Below are 24,586 nucleotides of genomic sequence, written 5' to 3' on the forward strand. Positions count from 1 at the left end.
ATATCTCTGATAAAAACAAAAAACAAAAGGCCCTAAAGGGTAAGGTGTATTGAGTAGATGTATCATTTGAAAGACTACTTGTGAAATTTCCTGGATATTACAGAACCACAAATATTTCCTACCTGACTTAATAGCTGGCACATCAGCGGAATTTGCACTTTTGGAAAATGGGTTCTGTCCTATAGAATAATTAAGATAAAACAATATAATGTAAGGGGGAAGATAAAGTCATCCTCTATAATCAACAATCACACAGGAAAGATGTCTTGAAAAAGTATGGGTATTCAATTTTCCTCAGCTTAGTAAAATGGGGACAAACAAACCAATGACATTTCTCAACTTTGCATTAAAAATGCATCTTACCATGCTTACGTATTTCCGGTTTTTCTTCTACATCATCGACTTCTCCAGTGTCCTCTTCATCTTCTTCAACTTGATTTCCGAGGCTTGGCTGGCTCCACTCTGTAGCAGTGTTACTATAACTAAAAGACAGTAATGTTATTCAATAAAGAGCTATGCAAAGATCAATTTAATATCCAGGATGATGAAGAAAACTTCAAACAACAGAATGTTTCTTACCCAGCGTTCAGCTTTTTTCTGAAATCCTCTTCTTCCTCTTTGTCCTGTTCCACCTGGGTTGCTGCCAATTCTGCTGCCTTCTCTGCAGCCAGTTCACTAAGTCTTTGGGCTAATATTAATCTCCGAGAACGAGAGGCATATTTAATGGCTAAATTCACAGCATTTTGAGTCATTAGATCAGCAAGTTCCACACAACGAAATTCCCGCTCCAGTTTACAAGAAAGCTAACTCAAAAGAAAAGAAAAAAGAGCCATGTTAAGTAAACTTTTTAAAAATAAAAGAATGATACTACTAGTAAAACTGAGACAACAGTCTTCTAGATACTGTGTCTCATTGATTCTAAGATGCACATTTTTACACATTTTAACATCTCTGAAATTGGAAAGAGTCTTACAATTAATGGTGGGTCAGAATTTAATTGGCAGCATTATTTTCTGTCTCAGTGGCTTAAAGAAATAAAATAATGGTACAATTTACAATCAATAGTAGCATAGATTCAATGAAATATGGCATATCATTTCAAGCTATTAATTGCAAGGAAAGTAAGAGATTCATTTAAAATTCAAATGTGGTTCTCTTAAATTTGTTTTCCTGCCCTCACCAAGTAGGGTAGCAAATTGAAAGAAGGAATACATTGTAAATGATTTATTTGTTATTACTTTGCCCAGAATTGGCATATAAATGCTACTAAGTGAATTTGGGTGGGGGCAAGTAGACTTATCCATTAATTTTTAAGTGTGATTATCTATGATCCCCAACTATCAGAAACAGTTACACAACTTCCACATTAACAAAGAACTTCCTTTTTCTTGCTCTACCTTTTATACTTAATATAAAACAAAATGCATTCGGTTAACATCTCTTAGAAAAAACTGACTATTTTTCTTTTGGTATGAATTTTGACAACTCAAAGTGAGGCACCTCAAGTATAATGTGAGGAAAATTAATACGTCCAAGACTACTAAGGGTGTCCTAACTCATAGGGTAGGTTTATTTTGTTACTTAGACATCCCATGTCTGATCCATCAGCACAGAGCTTTAGCCATTCTCCTGTGTGTCCTCAAGTTTTCAAGTATCACTTATCTATAAGCAGCACTTCTCAAAGCGGTACTCTGCCTCGGGGGGCATTTGAAAATGCAAGGGAATATAGTCACACACCACATAACTATGTTTTGGTCAACGAGGGACCACATGTACAGAGGTGGTCCCATAGATTAGAACCATATAGCCTAGGTGTGCAGTAGGCTACACCATATAGGTTTGTGTAAATTGTGCGCACTCTCAAGTTTGCACGACGACAAAATTGCCTAATGATTCATTTCTCAGAACATATCCTTGACATCAAGCGACGTATGACTGTAATTTGGTTCTCACCGTAACCAGTCTGAACTACAGGCATTTGCCAGTGGGCCAGAAATGCTAAAGAAGAACTGACCAGGCCCAAAGCTATGGGTATCCTGCTGAGAAACACCGCTCCAGAGGAAAAGCTCCTCAAAGGCTAAGTGGCAAGTAATCAGACATGTTTTTCCTTACATGTGTTGTAGGAAGTAGAAAAGTTACCAGTTCCCAGACCACAAATGACACTTTATAAAAGGAACAAAACTTACTCTACACAAACTAATCAAATTTCTTCAATACTAAACTCAAGGCAGTGTTGCATAGAGATGAGAGCAGTGAATATCACTTTTTGGAGACTGGAGTTACAACTAGCCCTGGGGTCTGAGATATCACTTTTCCCTCAGAACCTTCTTCCTCAACTTTAAAATGAAAAGTCTGGACCATTTACTCCCTCAAGAAATACTGAGGTCTACTATGTATTAGACACTGCGCCAGGGCCTGGAATGGTCACTGCCCTGAAGGAGCTTACAGTCTACTGCAAGATGAGCAGACGGGAAATTATAGGCTACTCCTCTCCAGAAACCAACCTGGAGTGAGGACACAAACATCTGAACCTTATGTTTCAAAAGGTTCATTTTTCTCCAAAGATAAAAGTACTTAAAAATCCAAGGCACCAAACCTGTCACTGTTTGTCACTGGCCACAGACAAACTTCTACCACACGCAGTTGTCTAAGAGGATGACAAAAGTTAAACCTAAAAGCCTCATCGAAGTTCTTAAGCCCGCCCAGCATGGGAGGTTTGAAAGCCCACCAAGTTTATTTGTTGCACACGATCGGAGCAGGAGCTACAGCCCCAGTTCCAAACCGTATTAAGCATCAGAATCCCCTGAAGGGTCTGCTCACACTGTGCGGTGGGCAAAGGTAAAATGAGAGGCAGCACCAGGACAGTGTATTTCTGCCTATGATCTTAAATACAAGGTCATGTTTTAAATATTTTAACTGCAACATCAACTGGGAAACAGAACTTTAAGGGAGAAAAACACCACCAAATAAAACTTAGGAGTTCTAGGTTGTGGAACTTAGTGCTAATTCACATACCTTTAAGAAATTCAACCTATAGAAAAGCATTTGACTTTAATCTTTTCAGTATATTTATTTTACTTACCGCAAGCATTTTCATTAAAAGTTCCTGCTGTTCTTTTATTGCTTGATTTTTAGTACTCTCTTCATATTCATAACCATTTTTAGCTAAATAGTCAAGGTGGTTGTGAAACATAACTGAACGCCAAAACTGTTCCTACAAAAGTGGAAAAAATTGTTTAGAGTCAACTATCAGCTTAATATCAGGCAAGTGTTAAACATTTATCTTAAGATACGAGTTTCTGAATAAAATATTTTCTGAAAAACTCCTTTCTATAGCTTATTTTACAATTCGAATTCTAATGTGATACTATGGCTTGACTTTATCTTCTATCCTTAAAAAAAAGGGGAGGAAATTCAGCATTTTAAAGAGTTTCCTAGCTATTGTAGTTAAGGCTCAGAGAACTCAGTAAACTACTTTTTTTTTTTTAAAGATTTTTATTTTTTTCCTTTTTCTCCCCAAAGCCCCCCAGTACATAGTTGTATATTCTTCGTTGTGGGTCCTCCCAGTTGTGGCATATGGGACGCCACCTCAGCAGGGCCTGATGAGCAGTGCCATGTCCAGGCCCAGGATTTGAACCAATGAAACACTGGGCCGCCTGCAGTGCAGCGTGCAAACTTAACCACTCGGCCACCGGGCCAGCCCCTCGGTAAACTAGTTCTTTAGAAGCCAATCTGCTGCTTGTTTAGAATAACTAACTGCAAGATTTCAAATGACTTTTGATGATGCAGGGCTCCTGCAAGATGAGCACACAAAAAATTATAGGCTACTCCTCTCCAGAAACCAACCTGGAGTGAGGACACAAACATCTGAACCTTATGTTTCAAAAGGTTCATTTTTCTCCAAAGATAAAAGTACTTAAATATCCAAGGCACCAAACCTAGGTGCCTAGGTGCCGACTAGGGTGAGGCAAGCCAGGTGCCTATGGCACACAGCTGATGGAGGCAACCCCCTCAGGCACTTGCTCCACCCTGAAAGCGAGTGCCTTACCCGAGTGAGAGCTTGGCACAGACAAAGCCCCTGGAAGCAGCTACAGCCCTCAGGTGCCCTGGAGATCATAAGCAGTCCTCCTCCCTCCCGTCTACTGCTATTTATTTAATTATAAAGTAACAAATACTCAACACTGGTCATCAGGATAATTTTTAAATGTCACAGGCAGTGTATCGTGAAATTGAGTGTCAAGGTAAGGTTTCCACATACCTCCATTTGTCCTTTCTCTGTTGCAATCTGACAGTAAGGAAGCTTGAAGGACAATATAGCTACAGCAGGGCGAGGAAGGGTGGGAGGAAACCGAGAACCTTTACAAGGAATACACCTGTCAGTAAAGAAAAAGTCGCACCATAAAAACTTCCTAAAAGGTCTTAAAAGCTGCTAAAATATAAACATTTTCCAAAAGTTAGTAACTTGGAATAACAATATTATTCCAATAGTTGGCTTAATAAAATACAACAAATTCCTCTTTTAAAAAAAGCACGTTAGGCTTGATCAGGTATAAAAACTATCCCTCTATGCACTTTAAGAATTTTTAAAAATCCTTCCTCACATCAGCTTTATGAAATAGCAAACCCTAAAAGTGAAATCAGCTCTCTTCAGAGTTTCTTTAGCAAACTGGCTACTTTTAAAAACACAGAAATTCTGCCATAAACACTTCTCACGGGATCCATGTTCTAAAATGGGTCACCCTAAGATAAAATGCTAATGAAGCATATTTACTTTCATTCATCAATTTGGGAATACTCAGTGCTGTTAGTAGAAAGTGTCAAATAAAAGGAAAAGATGGCAAAATGTCCAATACAGAACAGTGTTTATTATTAGATATTGATGAGAGTGGAGCAGAAAATCCAGGATCATCAAAAAGATTATAATGTATACCAGCTGTGCTAAAGCAAAGGTTGCCTTACATGGTTAATAGCTCAGTGGGCAAGGACTTTGCCTAAACTTTTTCTGACTAGGATATGCAAGGCACTCAAAGATGCCCATCAGGATGAGCACAACTGCAATTTATTAACCAAAAAGCATTCACTGACCACAGAATGACTTATATTCACAGAATACTCTTACTCCAACTTATTCCTAAGAAAAGCACTGGGAAACTATGATTGCACACTCTAAGTATCACAGGCATTTAATTTATACTATAGTCTTTTAGTCATGGCTTGAAGTTCTTGAATGAAACGCTAAGTAGAAATAAGGCCCTGGGTTTAACTTTTTTTTTCATAAGTATCTTCTGGTATTATCAAATGAACACTCGAGTAATCAAAAAATAAGTGGGAATACTCAGGAATCTTTTTCAAACTACACAGACTCCCTTCCTAGTAAGATCTCAATACACCTTTCCTTCTTTTTGTGACTAGACAATAAAAAACCATGTTTTTAGAGTTCCAATCTTTCTGAACACACAATTTCATTTTTTCTTCCTTATCTCTTTGTATGACTTCATATAAATCAGTAGTTTTCACCACACAGTATGAGGTGGCAGTGCGAATTCTTCGAGTTTGAAAAATCTCTTGTGGCAATTCTGTCATGCACCTATTCATAAAAACCACTGTTACTAATCATGGAAAAGGAAACAGAACATGTGCATTCAGAAAGGATGAGTGCAACTACATACACATATGCACATTAACAAAATTAGGAGGAATGTTAGGAATAACCTTAACTGCCTTGACGTTCTTTTTTCTATAAAGTGACATCTTGTTTAAAAACATTTTAAAGTTCAAATACTTTTTTCAAATACTTTAAAGATTTGAATAAAAAGATCTTTTCTCTGTAAATATGCAAAAAGAAGAGGAAAAAACAAACTTATTTAACTGTTAATTTGGTGTGTTTTGCCTACAATGAGTGAGTTTCCTGGAAACTATGTGGCTAAATCATTTGGAGGAGAAAATGTCAAAAAAACAAACCACAGTTTACTAATGAGACAAATTACTTCAATTCCTTTTCAAATCACAAAATTTGTTCTTTTATTATATTAAAGGAAGAGATGAAAAATATCAAACTGGAGAAAACTGGGGCTGATGTCCAGACTGAGCTTCCCCCAAGGGGGTTTTGCTCTGTCTTCTGGTTGCACAGGGCTCTCCTGCGTTCAAGGGGACTTTGTTCACAACTCTTTTAGAGCATTTACTCAGGAGTAGATAACGATTTTACAAGCCAACTCATCCCGGCTGCTGGCCCTATTTCTCTCTGTCTAGAGCAGCACACCTAGTCAGTACTGTAACAAATATTTGTTAAATGAACACCACTTTAAAAAAGTCTGTTTCCAAGCACTTTAAATAACTCAAGACAGAGCTTTTAAAAACTAAAGAGAAAAGGAAGGGTGATGTTTGTAGAAAGCAAGTTAAATTAACACACAAACTTAGTAAACTCTCAGCTATGGATTAACCAGTAGTGATCATGTGAAAGGTCCTTAGAGAAACAAAGACAGCTTTGCTAAACTGAAGTTCATTTCCAACGGAGGGAGGAGTGGCACCTCTACAGATCAGTAATTACTCATTCATAATTAAAGGCAAGCATTTTGTACTGACTCAAATAAGTTTTTTAGAAATTATTTTTACCAAAATGTACTCCCTGACCAAAAAGAAAGCATAAATATTGCTGAATCTGAGTTATAAAAAAGCACTTAAAATGAAAAGATTAAAGAAACAGGTACTACTAACCATGAAATACAAGGCTAAATGCCTTTAAGTAAACTCCTGTTTTTCTCTTTCCCTTAAGAAAACTGCTGCTGTTATTATTAAGAGCTGGCATTCAAAGAATGCTCGCTAACGGCCAGGCACTTTTCTAAGTACAAGCTACATATTAACTCACTTCATCTTCTCAGCAATTCTGTGAGAGGGGTACTAGTTTCCTCCTGGTTTTAGAGATGAGGGAAGGGGCAGAGACAGTCTAAGAGTCAGGGCCAGGGCTACCCAGTGTGCACTTCCCTCAGGACACCACCACAGGCAGCGTGATTCCAGAGCCTGCGCTGTGGGCCACTTGGCAACACTGCCTTCTCCAAGGAGCAAGTGGCTCTTCATCTTTACCACAGACACTGAGAGCAAACAGAAGTATCGGAAGTTTCAGGTCACCTATCAAGGGTGAAGTTCCTGACAGCAAAGATAGGGAATCTCATTAAACACAGCAGTAGGCTACTAAAGGTGGCTGTAGACTTTTCTTCCCTGAACTTTCATGTATCTCTACCTATGAGAAGAATATTAATCATCTCTAAATGTGTCAAAACATAAAGAAAGCTGGCATGAAAAGTGCAGTAAGCCATACTGAAAAATGTAGCTCCCAATCTTTGAAAAATACTCTGATTCAAGTTTATTCTTCCAAAATAAAGCCAGGAAAAAATAAAAAACATTCTGATCAATATATCATAGTATAGACATTTTTATGAACAGATTTTCCAGCACTTCTCCTCAGTGTTTCAAATGTCTTCTGGATGAGACTCCCTCAGTAATTCAGTTATTCTCCTAGAATAAGTTGGTTCTTAAGTGAGAAGTGTTTATTCTTTCGATCTCCTTATCCACTCAACTTCCATTGTTCCTATACTTCAATACGCGCAGAGAATATAGTAACTTTTTTGCCACTAACTAGCTGTGTGATCTCAAATAAGTGACAATCTTTCTGGACCTCAGTTTTCTCGCCTGTAAAAATTGGGGAGGAGGGCTGGGAGTGAAGGCAGAGAGCACAGGACCTGGACCAGAAGAAACTGGTGGCTCCCCTTCTTTTATTCCCATGGTCTACTGTTGCACGGTGTCCATGCATTCATACAGGCACCATGAACTGTCAGTAGAATAAATTTAAGGTGCCACTTTATGTACTAGAATTACCACGTGCATGTAGATGCTGTAATTTATAAATACAAATTGATGTTAAAATATAATTTTTAGGTCTATAGAAGCTTTCTGTTATTTTAGATTCTCTCTCAACTGATAGTAAATGTAGAGCCACTATCATTTAGAGGTCATGGAATGTTTTGACATTTGAAAGAGCTCTTATACTTTAAAATGTCAGGAGCCAGTGGCCTAGACAATTTCTAAAATCCTTCCAAGTCTAAGAGCTGTAATTTAGAGTCCATTATTTCTTTATCCTGTGTTGAATCTAACAGTTAAATGTTACCAGCTGTAATTACCATGTCCTTTAATGAGAGTTAAAACTCTTTGCAGACCTTAACTGAAAAGCAGGCAAGAATGGAAGGCCGGTTGTGTAAATGGCTAGGGGGTATAAAAATTAAACTTAATAAACTATTTCTAATATTAAAATTAAATGAAAAAAATTATTCATTGCAAATAAATAATTTCACATACCTCCTTAAGATCACAAATGACATTCACTAACAAAATGAATCATCTTACTTGAATAAACATTAGATGGAATAGTAAAAATCCTTATAGATTCAAAACTTAACCTCTTAGTAAGATAAAATCTGAATTCTTTCATTCAAATTACTAAATAACTTGATTCCTGGAAATGGACATGCAAGAAATTCCAGAGAAAAAGTTACACTCTAAGAACTGCTAAAAACAGTTAACTAATATACTCCTGATACCAAACATGTCAATAATGGAATACTTGGAGATTTTGAAAAGACAAGACAGAGAATTGATAACCAGCAATTCATCTATGGTTCTCTACTAAGTTCAATTTTGTGTTTTCTAAGAAGGCTATGATTCTCTTCTCAAACATCCCACACTGCCTTAAAAATACCCTCAACCTTGCTTCATTAGACAGGAATTCCTGTCACCTTTAATTACCAAATCTATCCGTATTTGTGTCTATCTTCTTCCTTCTCCCTACAACTGATAAAATGTCTTACCTTTCTATTCTGGGTAGGTGGTCTAAAATCTATCACTTTTTTTTTTTTTTTTTTGAGAATTTCATTCCTTTGGTTGTCTTCTTTTCTTACATTGTCAATCTCACCCTCTTTACTGAATTTATTGCCAAAAAGACTATAAAAATGCTCTACAATCACCCAAGCTAAATAATACCTTCCTTGACTTCTCATCCTCCTTTAGATACCTCCCCAGATCACTGCTCCTCTTCAGAGCAAAACTTCTTGAAGAGTTATCTATATATTATGCTTTCATCTCTTTACCTCCCATGCTCTCAGCCCACCCCAATCTGGAATTTATCATGATACTAAAACCACTTTTATAAGGGTTACCAGTAAATTCCATGCAGCCAAATTAAGAAGTCTTCTTGAATTTGACTTCTAGACTTATCTTATTCAGGTTATTGAATTGCCTCCTTCATTTAAAAAAAAAATCAACTTACTTAATTTTTGAACAAGTAATATATTTACATGCACAAAAAGTATAAAAAATACAGAGAAATTTCCCATACTATCCTCTGAGTTTTCCTCTACCAGGTAACTATTGTTGTTAGTTTCCTTTTTACTCTTCCTTTTTACTCTTTGGCATAAATAAGCAAATACAATTGTGTAGTGTTCTTATTCTCTTTCCCGTTTTATACAAATGGGATTCATTTCACTTAACACATCTTTCAGATCTTTCCACATCATTACATAGAGCGTCCTTACTCTCTTTTTATATATTTTTTGATTGAGGTCATATAGTTTACAACACTATTAAATTTCAGTTGTACATTCTTATTTGTCAGTCACCACATAAACGTGCCCCTCCATCCCTTTTGCCAACTCCCCAACCCCCTTCACCACTGGTAACCACTAGACTGTTCTCTTTGTCTGTGTTAGTTTATCCTCCATCTATGAGTGAAATCATATGGTGTTTGTCTTTGTCTTTGTCTGGCTTATTTCGCTTAACATAATACTCTCAAAGTCCATCCACGTTGTTGCAAATGGTACAATTTTGTCTTCTTTTATGGCTGAGTAGTGCTCCCTTGTATATATACCACATCTTCTTTATCCAATCATCGGTTGATGGGCACTTGGGTTGCTTCCACTCCTTGGCTATAGTAAATAATGCTGCAATGAATAAAGAGGTGCACAAGTCTCTTTGAATAGTTGGTTTCTAGTTCTCTGGATAGATACCCAGTAGTGGGATAGCTGGGTCATATGGTATTTCTATTTTTAATTTTTTGAGAAATCTGCATACTGTTTTCCATAGTGGCTGCACCAGTTTACATTCCCACCAGCAGTGTATGAGGGTTCCCTTTTCTCCACACCCTCTCCAACATGTGTTCTTTTTTCTCATGGTGATTATAGCCATTCTAATGGGTGTAAGGTGATATCTTAGTGTAGTTCTGATTTCCATTTTCCTGATGATTAGCGATGTTGAACATCTTTTCATGCGCCTATTTGCCATCTGTATACCTTCTTTGGAAAAACGTCTGCTCATATCCTTTGCCCATTGTTTGATCGGGTTTGCTTTTTTGTTTTTTAGTTGTGTGAGTTCTTTACATATTTTGGAGATTACCCCCCTGTCAGATATATGATTTGCAAATATTTTCTCCCAGTTTGTGGGTTGTCTTTTCGTTTTGTTCCTAGTTTTCTTTGTCTTGCAGAATCTCTTTAGTCTGATGAAGTCCCACTAGCTTATTTTTTTTGTTTCCCCTGTCTGAGTAGGCATGGCATTTGAAAAGATCCTTCTAAAACTGACGTCAAAGAGTGTATTGCCTATATTTTCTTCTAGGAGCTTTATGGTTTCAGTTCTTACCTTAAAGTCTTTGATCCATTTTGAGTTAATTTTTTTGTATGGCACAAGATAGTGATCTACTTTCGTTCTTTTGCATGTGGCTGTCCAGTTTTCCCAACACCATTTATTGAAGAGACTTCCCTTTCTCTATTGTATGTTCTTGGCTCCTTTGTCAAAGATCAGCTGTCCATAGATGTGTGGTTTTATTTCTGGGCTTTCAATCCTGTTCCATTGATCTATGTCTTTGCTTTTGTACCAGTACCATGCTGTTTTGATTACCTTGGCTTTGTAATATATTTGGAAGTCTGGGAGTGTGATGCCTCCAGCTTTGTTCTTTCTTCTCAGCATTTCTTTAGCTATTGGGGGTCTCTTGTTGCCCCACAGGAATTTTAGGATTCTTTCCTCTAATTCCGTGAAGAATGTCACTGGGATTCTGATTGGGATTACACTGAATCTGTAGATTGCTTTAAGTAGTATGGACATTGCAACTATATTTATTCTTGCAAGCAACGTGCATGGAATAGCTTTCCAGCTCTATGTCATCATCGATTTCTTTTGGTAACGTCTTATGGTTTTCATTGTATAGATCTTTCACCTCCTTGGTTAATTTATTCCTAGATATTTTATTCTTTTTGTTGTGATTGTATTCTTGAGTTCTCTTTCTGCTAGTTTGTTACTAGAGTCTAGAAACACAACTGATTTTTTTAAGTTGATTTCGTACCCTGCAACTTTGCTGTAATTGTTGATTATCTCTAATAGTTTTCCAATGGATTCTTTAGTGTTTTCTATATATAAAATCATATTGGCTGGAAACAGTGGGAGTTTCACTTCTTCACTGCCTATATGGACTCCTTTTATTTCTTTTTCTTGCCTAACTGCTCTGGCCAAAACCTCCAGTACTATGTTGAATAAGAGTGGTGAGAGTGGGCACCCTTGTCTTGTTCCTGTTCTCAGAGGGATGGCTTTCAGCTTTTCCCCATTGAGTATGATGTTGGCTGTGCATTTGTCACATATAGCCTTTATCATGTTGAGGTGCTTTCCTTCTATACCCATTTTATTGAGAATTTTTATCATAAATGGATGCTGTATCTCGTCAAATGCTTTCTCTGTATCTACTGAGATGATCATGTGGTTTTTATTCCTCATTTTGTGAACGTAGTGTATCACATTGATTGATTTGCAGATGTTTAACCATCCCTGTATCCCTGGTATAAATCCCACCTGATCATGGTGTACGATCTATTTAACGTATTGCTGTATTTGGTTTGCCAATATTTTGTTAAGGATTTCTGCATTTATGTTCATCAGCAATATTGGCCTGCAATTTTTCTTCTTTGTGTTATCCTTGTCTGGCTTTGGTATCAGGATGATGTTAACCTTGTAGAATGTGTTAGGATGTGTTCTGACTTGCTCAATTTTTTTTGTAGTAGTCTGAGAAGGATAGGTATTTAAATCTTCTTTGAATGTTTGGCAGAATTCTTCAGAAAAGTCACCTGGTGCTGGACTTTTGTTTTTTGGGAGGTTTTTGATTATTGTTTCAATCTCTTTACTTGTGACTGGTCGATTCAGATTATCTATTTCTTGTTGGTTCAGTATTGGGAGGCTGTATGAGTGTAAGAATTTATGCATTTCTGCTAGATCGTCCAATTTGTTAGCATATAGTTTTTCATACTATTCTCTTATAATCCTTTGTATCTCTGTGGTATCTGTTGCAATTTCTCCTGTTTGATTTCTAATTTTATTTATTTGGGGCTTCTCTTTTTTCTTTAGTGAGTCTGGCTAAGGGTTTGTCAATTTTGTTTATCTTCTCGAAGAATCAGCTCATTGCTTCACTGATCCTTTAAAGCATTTTTTTTTGTTCCAATTTCATTTATTTCTGCTCTAATTTTTATTATTGCCCTCCTTCTGCTGACTTTGGGCTTTGTTCTTCTTTTTCTAATTCTGTTAGATGTACTTTAAGATTGCTTATTTGAGATTTTTCTTGTTTGTTAAGGTGGACCTGTAGTGCTTGAATTTCCCTCTTCCCTTTTCCTGCATCCCATGTGAGCTGGTATGGTGTATTTTCATTCTAATTTGTCTCCAGATATCTTTTGATTTCTCCTTTAATTTCTTCAATGATCCACTGGTCATTTAGTAGCATACTGTTTAGTTTCCACGTGTCTGTCACTTTCCCAGCTTTTTTCTTGTAGTTGATTTCTAGTTTCATAGCATTATGGTTGGAAAAAGTACTTGATATGATTTCAATCTTCTTAAATTTACTGATGCTTGCCTTGTTTCCCAACATATGGTCTATCCTTGAGAATGTTCCATGTGCACTTGAGAAGAATGTGTATTCTGTTGTTTTTGGATGGAGTGTTCTATATATGCCTATTAAGTCCATCTGGTCTAGTTTTCGTTTAAAGCTACTATTTCTTTGTTGGCTTTCTGTCTGGATGATCTACCCATTGACTAAAGTAATGTATTAAGGTCCCCTACTACTGTTATGTTGTTGTTAATATCTCCTTTCAGGTTCCTTAATAGTTGCTTTATGTACTTTGGTGCTCCTGCATTGGGTGCACACATATTTATAAGAGTTATGTCTTCTTGGTAGAGTGTCCCTTTGATCATTATATACTGCCCCTCTTTGTCTCTCATTGCTTGTTCTATCTTGAAGTCTACTTTGTCTGATATAAGGATGGCCCACACCTGCTTTCTTTCGTTTTCCATCAGCTTGGAGTATTGTCTTCCATCCCTTCTCTCTGAGCCTGTGTTAGTCTTTAGAGCTGAGATGTGTTCCGGGAGGCAGCATATTGTTGGGTCTAGGTTTTTAATCCATCCCACCACTCTGTGTCTTTCTATTAGAGAATTCAAGCCATTTACTTTTAGAGTGATTGATATATGAGGGCTTAATGCTATCATTTTATTGCTCATTTTCGAGTTCTTCTGCATTTCCCTTGTTTCTCGTCCCATGTATTTTGGACTAACAATTCAGTTTGGTAGCTCTCTCTGATGGTTTTCTTAGTTTTTTCTTTATTCATCATTTGTGTCTCTGTTCCTATTACTTTTCTAGTGGTTACCATAAGGTTTGTATAGAAAATCTCATAGATGAGATAGTCCATTTTCTGATAGCCTCTTATTTCCTTAGACTAAGCCAATTCCATGCCTTTCCTCTTCCCCTTCTAAATTACTATTGTCAGAACTTATTCCATCTTGTATTGTGGGTTTCTGATTAAAATGACAAGATTACATTCATTTTTGATGTTTTTCTTCCCTTTATCTTTAATGTTATAATTGTTTGCTAAACCATTCTGATAGAGAGTTGCAATTTTCTGATTTTATCTACCTATGTATCTCCTTGCTCAAGGCTTGGTAAACCCTTTCTTTTGTTTTCAGGTATGAGGACCTTCTTGAGCATTTCTTGCAGGGGGGTCTTGTGGGATGAACTCCCTTAGCTTTTGTTTATCTGGGTAAGTTTTTATTTCTCCATCATATCTAAAGGATATGGGTGCTTGTCATTTTCTCTGGATAGAGTACTCTTTGCTGAAAGTTTTTGTCTGTCAGAATTTTGAACATATCATTCCACTCTTTCCTAGGCTGTACTGTTTTCACCAAGAAATCCGCTGAAAGCCTGATAGGAGTTCTTTGGTAAGTTATTTTCTTCTGCCTTGCTGCCTTTATTATTTTTTCTTTGTCATTGACTTTTGCCAGCTTCACTACTATATGTCTTGCAGTAGGTCTTTTTACATTGACATAGTTAGGAGATCTGGTGGCCTCCTCCAGGTGGATTTCCATCTCCTTCCCCAGGTTTGGGAAATTCTCCGCTACTATTTCTTTGAACAAGCTTTATGCTCTATTCTCCTCTTCTCCCTCTGGAATACCTATAATCCTTATGTTGCATTTCCTAATTGAGTCTGATATTTCTCGGAGAATTTCTTCATTTCTTTTTACCCTTAGTTCTCTCTCCTCCTCCATCTGAAGCATTTCTATATTTCTGTCCTCCAGACTGCTAATTCTATCCTCCATAATATCAGCTCTGTCATCCAGGGAATCTAGATTTTTCTTTATCTCATCCATTATGTTTTTCATCTCTAACATTTCATCGGTTTTTCTTTACAGTTTCAATCTCTTTTGTGAAGAATTCCCTCTGTTCATTAATTCTGTTCCTGATTTAATTGAACTATGTGTATTTTCTTGAAACTCATTGAGTTTTTTATGGTAGCTATTTTGAATTCTCTGTCATTTAGATTATAAATTTCTGTGCCTTCAGGCTTGATTTCTGGGTGCTTGTCAGTTTCCTTCTGGTCTGCAGTATTAATATATTTCTTGATACTATTTGATGGCATGGATTTGTGACTTTGCATAGTGATAGTATCTGGTCGCAGTTTCCACCTGCCACCAATGGGTAGTGGGGTCAAAAACTGTATTCTGAGCTGGTCATGATCCCTGGTGTCTGTGCCCATCTGTGACTGCCAGTTTGCTTGCTCACAGCTGCTTCTTTTCTATCATTTGGGCAGGCGCTCTTGGCCAACTGGCTGAGCTGGAGCACTGGGCAGGGGGAGTGGCACTTTCTTTCACCTGCACAGTCTCAGGGGCATTCTCCCTCTGCCCTCACTATCTGCTCTCCTGCAGTGCTGGCTTGATGGAGACACTGACTATAGCTTACCTACTTCTGTGTGGTGCTTTCCCACAGGCTGTGAGGGAACTTGGACAGCAAAGGTGTTCCCGTGGAGGGTCGCCCCTCCCCGCCTCTTCTCAGAGCTGTGCACAGTCCTGCGCCCTGGGTTGCTGTCGTTGGAGAGGAAGAAGAGGACCCCTTACCTCCTTTCCACTTCCTCCAGGGTGTCCAGCACCTCCACCTTCAGACGTGTGGCTGCGTGGGTCTCTCAGATGTCTTGTGTTGTGTGAATGTCCTCTGTTGGCATATGAATGTCATTTTCATTGTATCTTAGGGGGGAGCATCTAAGGCAAGAGCTCACTCTGCCATGGTGCTGATGTCACTCCTATCCTTACTCTTTTTAATAATAGTTTTATTAACATATAGTTCATATACCAGAGTTTACACAGAATGTACCATAGCCCTGTCACACCAGAGTGTACAATTCAGTTTTTAGTATATTCACAGAGTTGTGCTTGTATTACCACTATCTAATTCCAAAACATTTTCATCACCCCAAAGAGAAACCTCACACATACTACCAGTCACTCCCTATTCTCCAGAGCCCTCTCCTGTGCAAACCCCTGGCAATCACTAACTTAGCTTGTGTCTCTATAGATTTGCCTATTCTGGGCATTTCATATAAATGAAATCATATAATCTACAGCCGTTTGTGTCTGGCTTCCTTCATTTAGCATGTTTTCAAGGTTCATCCATGTTGTAGCATGTATCAGTATTTCATTCCTTTTACAGCCCAATAATCCACTGTATGGATATACCATGATTTACTTTTATCCATTCATCAGTTGATAGACATTTGCATTGTTTCCACTTTTTAGCTATTACGAATAAATCTACTGTGAACGTTCAAGTACAGGTTTTTCAGTTCTCTTGGTTATATACCTAGGAGTGGAACAGCTGGGTCATGTGGTAACCCTATGTTTAACTTTTGGAGGAACTGCTAAGCTGTAACATTTTACATCTTCACACGTGATGTTTGAGGGTTCTAATTTCTCTGCATCCTCATCAACACGTGTCATTGTCTGTCTTTTTGGATTATAGCCATCCCAGTGTGTGTGAAGCAGTCTCTCTGGTTTCTATTTGAATTTCCCTAATGACTAATGACATTGAATATCTTTTCATATGCTTATTGGCCATGCATATATCTTCTTTGGAGAAATGTCTATTCAAATCCTTTGCCTATTTTTTAACTGCATTGTCCTCTTTTGAGTTTTAAGAGTTCTTTATATATTCTGGATACATGTCCCTTATCATATATATGATTTGTTTCACCCTTTAAAAAAAAATTACATAGTATTCTAGTGAATAGATATACAGAATATACTTCTCTATTCTACTAACGGATATTTAGGTTTCCAATCTCTTGCTAATATTAACAATCCTACAATGTAGGATATCTTTTACATGTATCATTTCCCACATTTGCTAGCAGCAGACTTCCTAAACTTTAACATGCATACAAATCACCTGAAGATCTTGTTAAAATGCAGGTTCTGATTTAGTAGGTCTGATCTGAGATTCAGCATTTCTAATAAGCTATCTGGTGATGCTGATGCTGCTGGTCCATGGAGATCATACTTTAAATAGCAAGCGTCACTGTATCTGTAGGACAAATCCTAAAAGTAGAATTATTGGATCAAAGGGCATATGTATTAACACTGGCAGCTCTTGACAAACTGCCTTCCATAGGGATTGTAACCGATTTATGCTCTTACCAGCAAAGTATAAATGTGATTATTTCCTTACAGCCTCACCAACCAAGAGTTTATTAAATTTTCAGATTTTTCCAATTTTATATGCAAAAAGAGAATTTTCTTTTTAGTTTGGAGTTGTATTTACCTTATTTTGAGTGGTATCAATCATCTTTTTATATATATATTTTTTAAAGATTTTATTGTTTTTTTTCCCTTTTTCTCCCCAAAGCCCCCCAGTACACAGTTGTATATTCTTCCTTGTGGGTCCTTCTAGTTGTGGCATGTGGGACGCTGCCTCAGCGTGGTCTGATGAGCAGTGCCATGTCCACACCCAGGATTCAAACCAACGAAACACTGGGCCGCCTGCAGCAGAGCGCGCAAACTTTACCACTCGGCCACAGGGCCAGCCCCCATCTTTTTATATTTTTGAGAGCAATTTTTATTTCCCTTTCTGACTACTGCCTGTTTCTTGAAATAGGCTTCACTTCTAGCTTCTGTGATATGACCCTCTTCAGGTGATTTTCTCTTACTTGCTTAGTTAACCCTCTTTTTTTTCTCATTCAAAAGCTCCTACTCCAATATCTGACCTCTAAATGTTGGAATTTCTTAGGTTTGGGTTCTGAGGCCTTTTTTCTAAGTCATCTCACTCATTACTATGACTTGAAATACTTTCTATACTCTGGTGATTCTAAAATTTATATCTCTAGCCAAAATTCTTCCTCTAAATTTAAATTGTATATTCCAATACCTTCTTAATAGCTCTATTTGAAAATTTTGCAGGCCATTTCAAACTTAGCACACACAAGAGAGAATTCATTTTCATCTCCCTTATTTCTTTAAATGGTACGACTACCCATCTAGTTGCTTTACTAGAAACTTGGGTGTCATTATTGATTCTTCTCTCTCACGCTCAATCCCCACTGTAACAGAAAATACTACTGTTTCTATCTTGAATCTGCTTCTCTTCATTTCCACCACCTGCACAATAGTTCCAGCCATAGTTACAGCTCAGCTAGATGACAGCAAAATCTTCCTCGGTGTTTCTCAATGGACGCACTGAATGTGTCCTTCCATGATTCTCCATCACAAGTCTGCTCAGATTAATTAGTGGCGTTTACCCCAAGGAGTAATTACTATTTACTTGTTTCTATCTCTCTCCTCAGATTGTAAGCTCTATGAAAGCAGAGACCTCTTTGTTCACCAAGTACCTACACAACATCACTGACAATCTTTTAGATCAATAAGATATTAGGTGTCAAAAAGAGGAAAATCTTCAACCCAATACTGAATAGAGACTAAATGGATTGAGAATTCTACATTTGCAGTCAACTACTAAATTTCTACTAGCCTTCTCCCCAACTACAATAATTAAGCTAAAAATCTCAAAAAGCACCCAAATTATATACATTCAATTCTAACTCACAGTTAAAAATAAAAAGCTGCAATAAAAGATGAAATGCTGTGTTTAACCAGAACTTTCCTCCCTGTCTGGCTGAAACGATGCTACAGTCACACTAACTTAATTTCTGTTTTGTTCAATAAGTTCCAAGTTAAGCAACTGGTTGAAAACTCCAGAGTGAATATACACAAATTCCTAATTTAGTGACTATGGAAAGCAAGCAAATGAACTAAGGTGAAAGCCAAATAAAAAACACACTTTAAGCATTTTCTAATAGCCCACCTCAGTTGCTGGGGATTTTCATGGATACCAACCACCCAGTAGTGATCAGATTTTCCTTTGCAGTGTTCTCTTGTGTTACATACTGGAGTCCATGTATTACCAAACCCTCTGTTAAGCATTCGAACAATGCCTTCTGAATCCACATAACATGGGGTGCCTACACAGCAAGAGAAAAACAAGTCATTTGGAGACACAGTTACATATTTGTTAAATAAATCATATTTTAAGACTACATACCAATGATTCAACTTCCAATTCAAAATAAAAAAACAAAACAAAAAGGCAAATAATTCAAGATTATTTCCCACAAAAACTCATTAACGACATAGAGTAAGATCTAACTGAAGGGAAAAAAATTGCATATATGACTGAAATTTACCCAAATAAGAGAAAAAAACTGATAGTTTCAGTAAAAACTATGCCACCTGCTGGAATAGAGTAATAGTTTTAGAAGCCAATTTCAGTAAAAAATTAAAATTTGAATCTGAAGCCTCCCTGGCTAAGAGATACTTGGACAAACGACCAGCACCCGGAGCAAGGCGATGATGCAGGGAAGTCCACCTTCAGTCCTCCTCCTCCCCCCCTCGCTCTCAGCCTTGCTGCTGTTCTGCCCGCCAACTCCTAGGTAAGCGACTCTCACCTAGGAGACAAGTAAGATCCCTGCTCCCACCTACGCTGGTGCCATCGCAGGACATGTGCGGCAACTTCCCTAATTACGCCTTCTCTTGTCTATGACTCCACAGCCTCTCACTCTGCAAACAGCAGTTTCCTCAGTCTAGATTTGATGGGGAATTGGAAAAAATAAAGCTATACAAATGGAAGCTAGCAATGGTCACATTATTAAAGCATAAACAACTAATAATATCCCAATAGAAAACACATCCAAAAATGGTTGATGTTTTAAAGACACATTGGAGTTTCCAATGATGTAACTGAAGGGCACAAATCTCCAATAACAGAAATATTTAAGCCAGGAGACAGGGTTAACAGGTGCCTTAAAATAAGATACTCCTCAGTGTCCTTCAAATCATCTGTCATAAGCCACCATGAAATGAGTCTACAACAGCACTGTCCAACAGAAATATCATTTGAGCCACACACGTAATTTTTAATTTCCGAGTGCTACATGAGAAAAGAGAAAAAAAAAATGAAGCTGATTCCAATAATGTTTTATTAAGTCTAATACATCCAAAAAATAATCATTTTAACAGGTAATCAATGAAAAGAATTATTAATGAGATTTTTTTACATTCTTTTTTTCATACTAAGTCTTCAAAATTTGGAGAGTATTTTATACTTACAGCACATCTCAATTCAGATTAGCCACATTTCAAGTGCTCAGTAGCCACATGCGGCTAATGGTTACTGTAGTAGACAGTGTAACAATAGAAAATTCCTGATTTTTGTGTAGAATCTACTGGAAAGCCACAACTTTACCATGTGTATTTCCTCCTTGCTATCTAAAAAACTTTCAGAAAAATATATTTCCGTCTTTGTAAGTTTTCTAGTGAGAAGGCTTGCAAAAAAAAAAGACCTTGTACATAAAAAAATGGCTACCTTGCCTAATAATTCCAGTTCCAGTTTTGCCAACATATTAAAATAAAAAAATTTAAACATATTATATAGAAAATTCATCTTTAAATAAATTAGGAAAAAACAGTGAAATCAATTTCTTCTTAAAAAAAGTCTTTAATAAATTAATTTGTCTTGCCTTCAGCTGAAAATCCAACCCATACAAGGTAGGATTTCCTTGTAAGAGGAAGAGGATCACCATACAAAATTTGCTTTTTCTCTTTCCCCAGCCCTAGCAGTTGAACTCCAAGGCACTGATCCCCATCAAATCCTGTACCTAGTGAGAAAATGTAAACATAAATCAGGTATCAAAGGTTATTTAGCTATAATGCAGTCTAAATTATTTCCCGTGAATTGAACCGATTTTGTGATGAATTCTTAGATTAAGCAGCACTACTTTTTATGGCTAACTCTAACTGAGGCACCATTCAGGTATTAGAAGTAGAATACTATGCTACATGGACTATTTATAGAAAGCAGTTATAAGTGGTAATTCGTTCACTCAAGAAACATTTACAGAGAGCTAACTGTGCCAGACACTGGGACTATAATGGTAAACAAGGCAAAGTCATTGTTCTCATGAAATTAATATTTAGGTAGAAGACAAATTGATAAAACAAAAAGAACAAAAATGCTAAGTGAGCAGCTGCATTGACAATATGCCATCTTCTGAGATGGGGAAACTAAGTAAGAACCAAGTTTGGAGGGGAAAAAAAAATCAAAGGTTTTATTGTGACCAAGTTAAATTTGAGATGCGTATCGAAACTCTACATAGAGATTCCAAGTGGGCAAATGGATATGTAAGTCTAGAGACACAAGAAGAGTGTAGGGCTGGTAATATTAATTTACAAGTCATGGACACACAGATGCATGTAAAGCCATGGGCCTTGATAAGATTCCCCAGGGCAGTTTCTCAAACTGCATTTTTTGTCCTACGAGTCATGAAATCAGTTTAGAGTTGCAACCAGCATTTAAAGAAAAATGAAACCAAGGAGTAAATATTGTCCATTAGACTTTCATTTCAGTTACATTTGCAGAGATGTACAGGATAGCAATGTAGAATCTACTTCTTACCATGGCTAAGCAGTCAAAAGACTGAAAGTTCCTGACCTAGAGAGAGCAGGGAAGAGGGGCTGTGACTAAGTCCTGGAACTTCAGAGGAGGAGGAGCCAGCAAGAGAGCTGAGGGAGGTATCAGAGAGAAAAAAATAAGCATAAAGAGATCATTGGCAACCTTGATAAAACCAGTCTGAGCACAGCAGTAGGGACTGCAGAGAGAATGTGAGGTGGGGAAAAGAAGGCAGCAACTTTTTAAAAAGTCACAAGAGTGAGTTTACTTTCTGAGGTATTTAAACTTTGCAAATTCTTATAAGATATAGACGTGGAAGTATTTAACCAAACTCTACCTGGAAATTCTTTCTCTAATACAGTTCTTCTATAAATAAAATGTTTTAATTTTCATTGTTATTAGTAAATACAACAAAATTCTGCATGCGCAAAGATTACCCTAATTCAAATGCTAAAATAACTGCAAAAAAGAGGGATATAATCCAAGACAAAAAAAGAGGAAGGAAAAAAGCTCATGCAATTTCCGTTTTACTTCAGGTCACGGTAAAATTATAAGACAAGGAAAAAACCTACCTCTATGATAAACAATGAGAAGCTGTTCTCCATGTCCTGCCATTGACACCACAGGCCCAAGAAGACTGAAGACCTCTTTCTGAACACCTCCAATAGTGAACAATCGAAGGAGCAAGGCACTAGAGGCAGCAGCAGCCCACCCCTGACCAAGACAAATGGCTTCAACATCCTCATTCTGGGGCATGTCTACTATCCACTCTTTGCTTGAATCCCAAGAACTAAAGTGCAGGCAGTGAAGCTTGCTAAAAATTAAAACAAGACAGATATATATTTTATATATATATATAACTAATCATGATACCTAGTAACAAAACCAAATAGTTTATTTTCCTGTTACACACAAAAAGTACAAGAAATGGCTTTAAGAAAGCAATTTTAAAATATACTTAAAGTGAACTATATTAAAACCACTAAGAGTCATGTTATTGAAGAATATTTAAAGATACAGGAAAATGTTCACAACATAACATTAAACGAAAAAAAGTAGGCCAAATCTAGAGTATGTTCCTAGGTTGTACACACGCACAAAATTCACAACCAAACTATAAAAAAGGAAAGCAGCAACAAAATGTTAGGAAACAGTTCACTCGCTGCCAAAAAAAATTTAGTATGGAAGAATAAAAAAAGAGAAAAATCACACAAAATCTCACCAGCAAGATTACCAACTATTGCTTACAATTTATGTTTCCAGTCTTTTTTCTTTGCAGACATATACCTTATTAAGCTTAAGCTTCGAAATGCAGATACCATAGTATCTAGAATCAGAGACAGTACTGACTTTCTGAACAGTAATAATGAAAAGGTAACACTGTATATAGCTGTGAAATAATATGTCTAGGAAAATAAAGAAAAAGACAAATTTTGAAATTAAAATTACACATAGAGGGGCTGGCCCTGTGGCTGAGCAGTTAAATTTGCACACTCTGCTTTGGTGGCCTGGGTTCACAGGTTCGGATCCTGGGCACAGTCCTATACCACTTATCAGCCGTGCTGTGGTGAACCCACAAGCAAAATAGAGGAAGACTGGCACAGATGTTAGCTCAGGGCTAATCTTCCTCAAGCAAAAAAAGAGGAAGATTGGCAATAGATATTAGCTCAGGATAAATCTTCCTCAGCAAAAAACAAAAACAAAAACACCCCCAAAAAAACCCATGGAAATAAATGTGCTAATTATGTAAGATATTCTGAGTTAGAGACACTGAGTCAACAGTGATTTATTTTAGTAAATTGATTTATTCAATTATGAAGTATTGAGTTGATTTTACAATGTGTAAATTAGGAAACCGATGAAAATGGTAAAATGATCTACTATAGTGTTTCTTAGACTTTAACAGATACTCAGTCACCTGAGGATATGGTTAAAACGCAGATTCTGATTCAGAAGGTCTGAGGTGGGGTCTGAGATTCTGTGTTTTCAACAAGCTCCCAGGTGATGAAGGCCCCTAGTTTGTGGACCACATTTGGAGCAGAAAGGAACGAATATATCCAATCAGAAGGATTTGAATTTCAAATCACGTGGGAGTTAGTAAACTGTATAATCAAGTATATAAGCAATAAGATCACCTGAAGAAAAGAGATCAGAAGAGGGCAATCTGGCTGGAATGACAAAATACTGAGTAAAATATTTTTTCTTCATTAAAAAAAATATGGATTCTGCATCCATTGCTTTTCCATCATGACTTTTTGTCTACCTACCCACCTATCAAAATATCTAAGAGGTACAAAATATATTAAGTAAAAAAATCAAACTGATAATTGAATAGCACTCATAACATTTTTTGACGTGTTTTTCCTTTTCCCTTTTTTTTTTAGAAGAGAAGTTTCAAATCTAATGTATAGTGACAAACAAACTCAGATCAGTAATTGTCCAAGGCAGGGACTGCGTTAACTGCAAAGGGATATGAGGGAACGTTTTTGGGTGATAAAAAATAGTTTGCTTGTAACAGCGGTTACCTAAGTATATATATATTTGTGAAACTCATCAAACTACACACTTACGTATTTTATTGTACATAAGTTATACCTCAATAAGTAAATTTTAAAAAGGAGGGGTTCATACAAAAAGAAATCTAAAAGAATACAGATCAAATTGTTAACGGTAGTTGTATTTGAGAGTAGAAGTCTGGGGGAACTTTCATCTTCTAGAAATTCTGTACTTGTTTGTTTGTTTACAATTAGTATATATTACTCTTATAATGCTAATAAAAACAATAACAACATAAAAAACAGCCCCACTTCTCTTGCATTATAAATCATGTCACATCATTTTGACATGTATTAGAGAATGTAATGACAGGACATATGTTCTGAGGTATTATAGGTGGGCTGGTATTTGTACCAAAATCTTCTTTCTGAAATTCCATGCTACAAGAGATACAACAATTTTATTAACTTTTTTTTTTTAAAGATTTTATTTTTCCTTTTTCTCCCCAAAGCCCCCTGGTACATAGTTGTATATTTTAGTTGTTGGTCCTTCTACTTGTGGCAAGTGGGATGCCTCCTCAGTGTAGCCTGACGAGCAGTGCCATGTCCGCGCCCAGGACCCGAATCGGCAAAACCCTGGGCTGCCGAAGCAGAGCGCGCAAACTTAACCACTCGGCCACGGAGCTGGTCCCTAATTTTATTAACTTTTTGTATTAAATTTCAACAATTATTTCTAATAGTTCAACAGTGACAAATTCTTCCTAAT

At 36.9% G+C, this 24,586-nt stretch overlaps 1 protein-coding gene across 1 annotated transcript in view; it reads right to left on the bottom strand.

Moving 5' to 3' along the window:
* The window catches only part of WDHD1 (WD repeat and HMG-box DNA binding protein 1), a 63,714-nt gene that overhangs the window by 12,854 nt on the left and 26,274 nt on the right, over positions 1-24,586 (bottom strand). Inside the window, exons 13-20 of the mRNA XM_008524966.2 lie at positions 21,898-22,139; positions 20,397-20,534; positions 18,686-18,842; positions 4,259-4,373; positions 3,083-3,214; positions 580-803; positions 364-482; positions 123-179 (exon numbers count right to left, since the gene is read on the bottom strand). Of these exons, the coding sequence (XP_008523188.2) occupies positions 123-179; positions 364-482; positions 580-803; positions 3,083-3,214; positions 4,259-4,373; positions 18,686-18,842; positions 20,397-20,534; positions 21,898-22,139 (1,184 nt within the window). The remainder of the gene's footprint in view (positions 1-122; positions 180-363; positions 483-579; positions 804-3,082; positions 3,215-4,258; positions 4,374-18,685; positions 18,843-20,396; positions 20,535-21,897; positions 22,140-24,586) is intronic.

This window comes from Equus przewalskii, chromosome 25 (assembly GCF_037783145.1).
Source record: "Equus przewalskii isolate Varuska chromosome 25, EquPr2, whole genome shotgun sequence".
Lineage (NCBI taxonomy): Eukaryota > Metazoa > Chordata > Mammalia > Perissodactyla > Equidae > Equus > Equus przewalskii.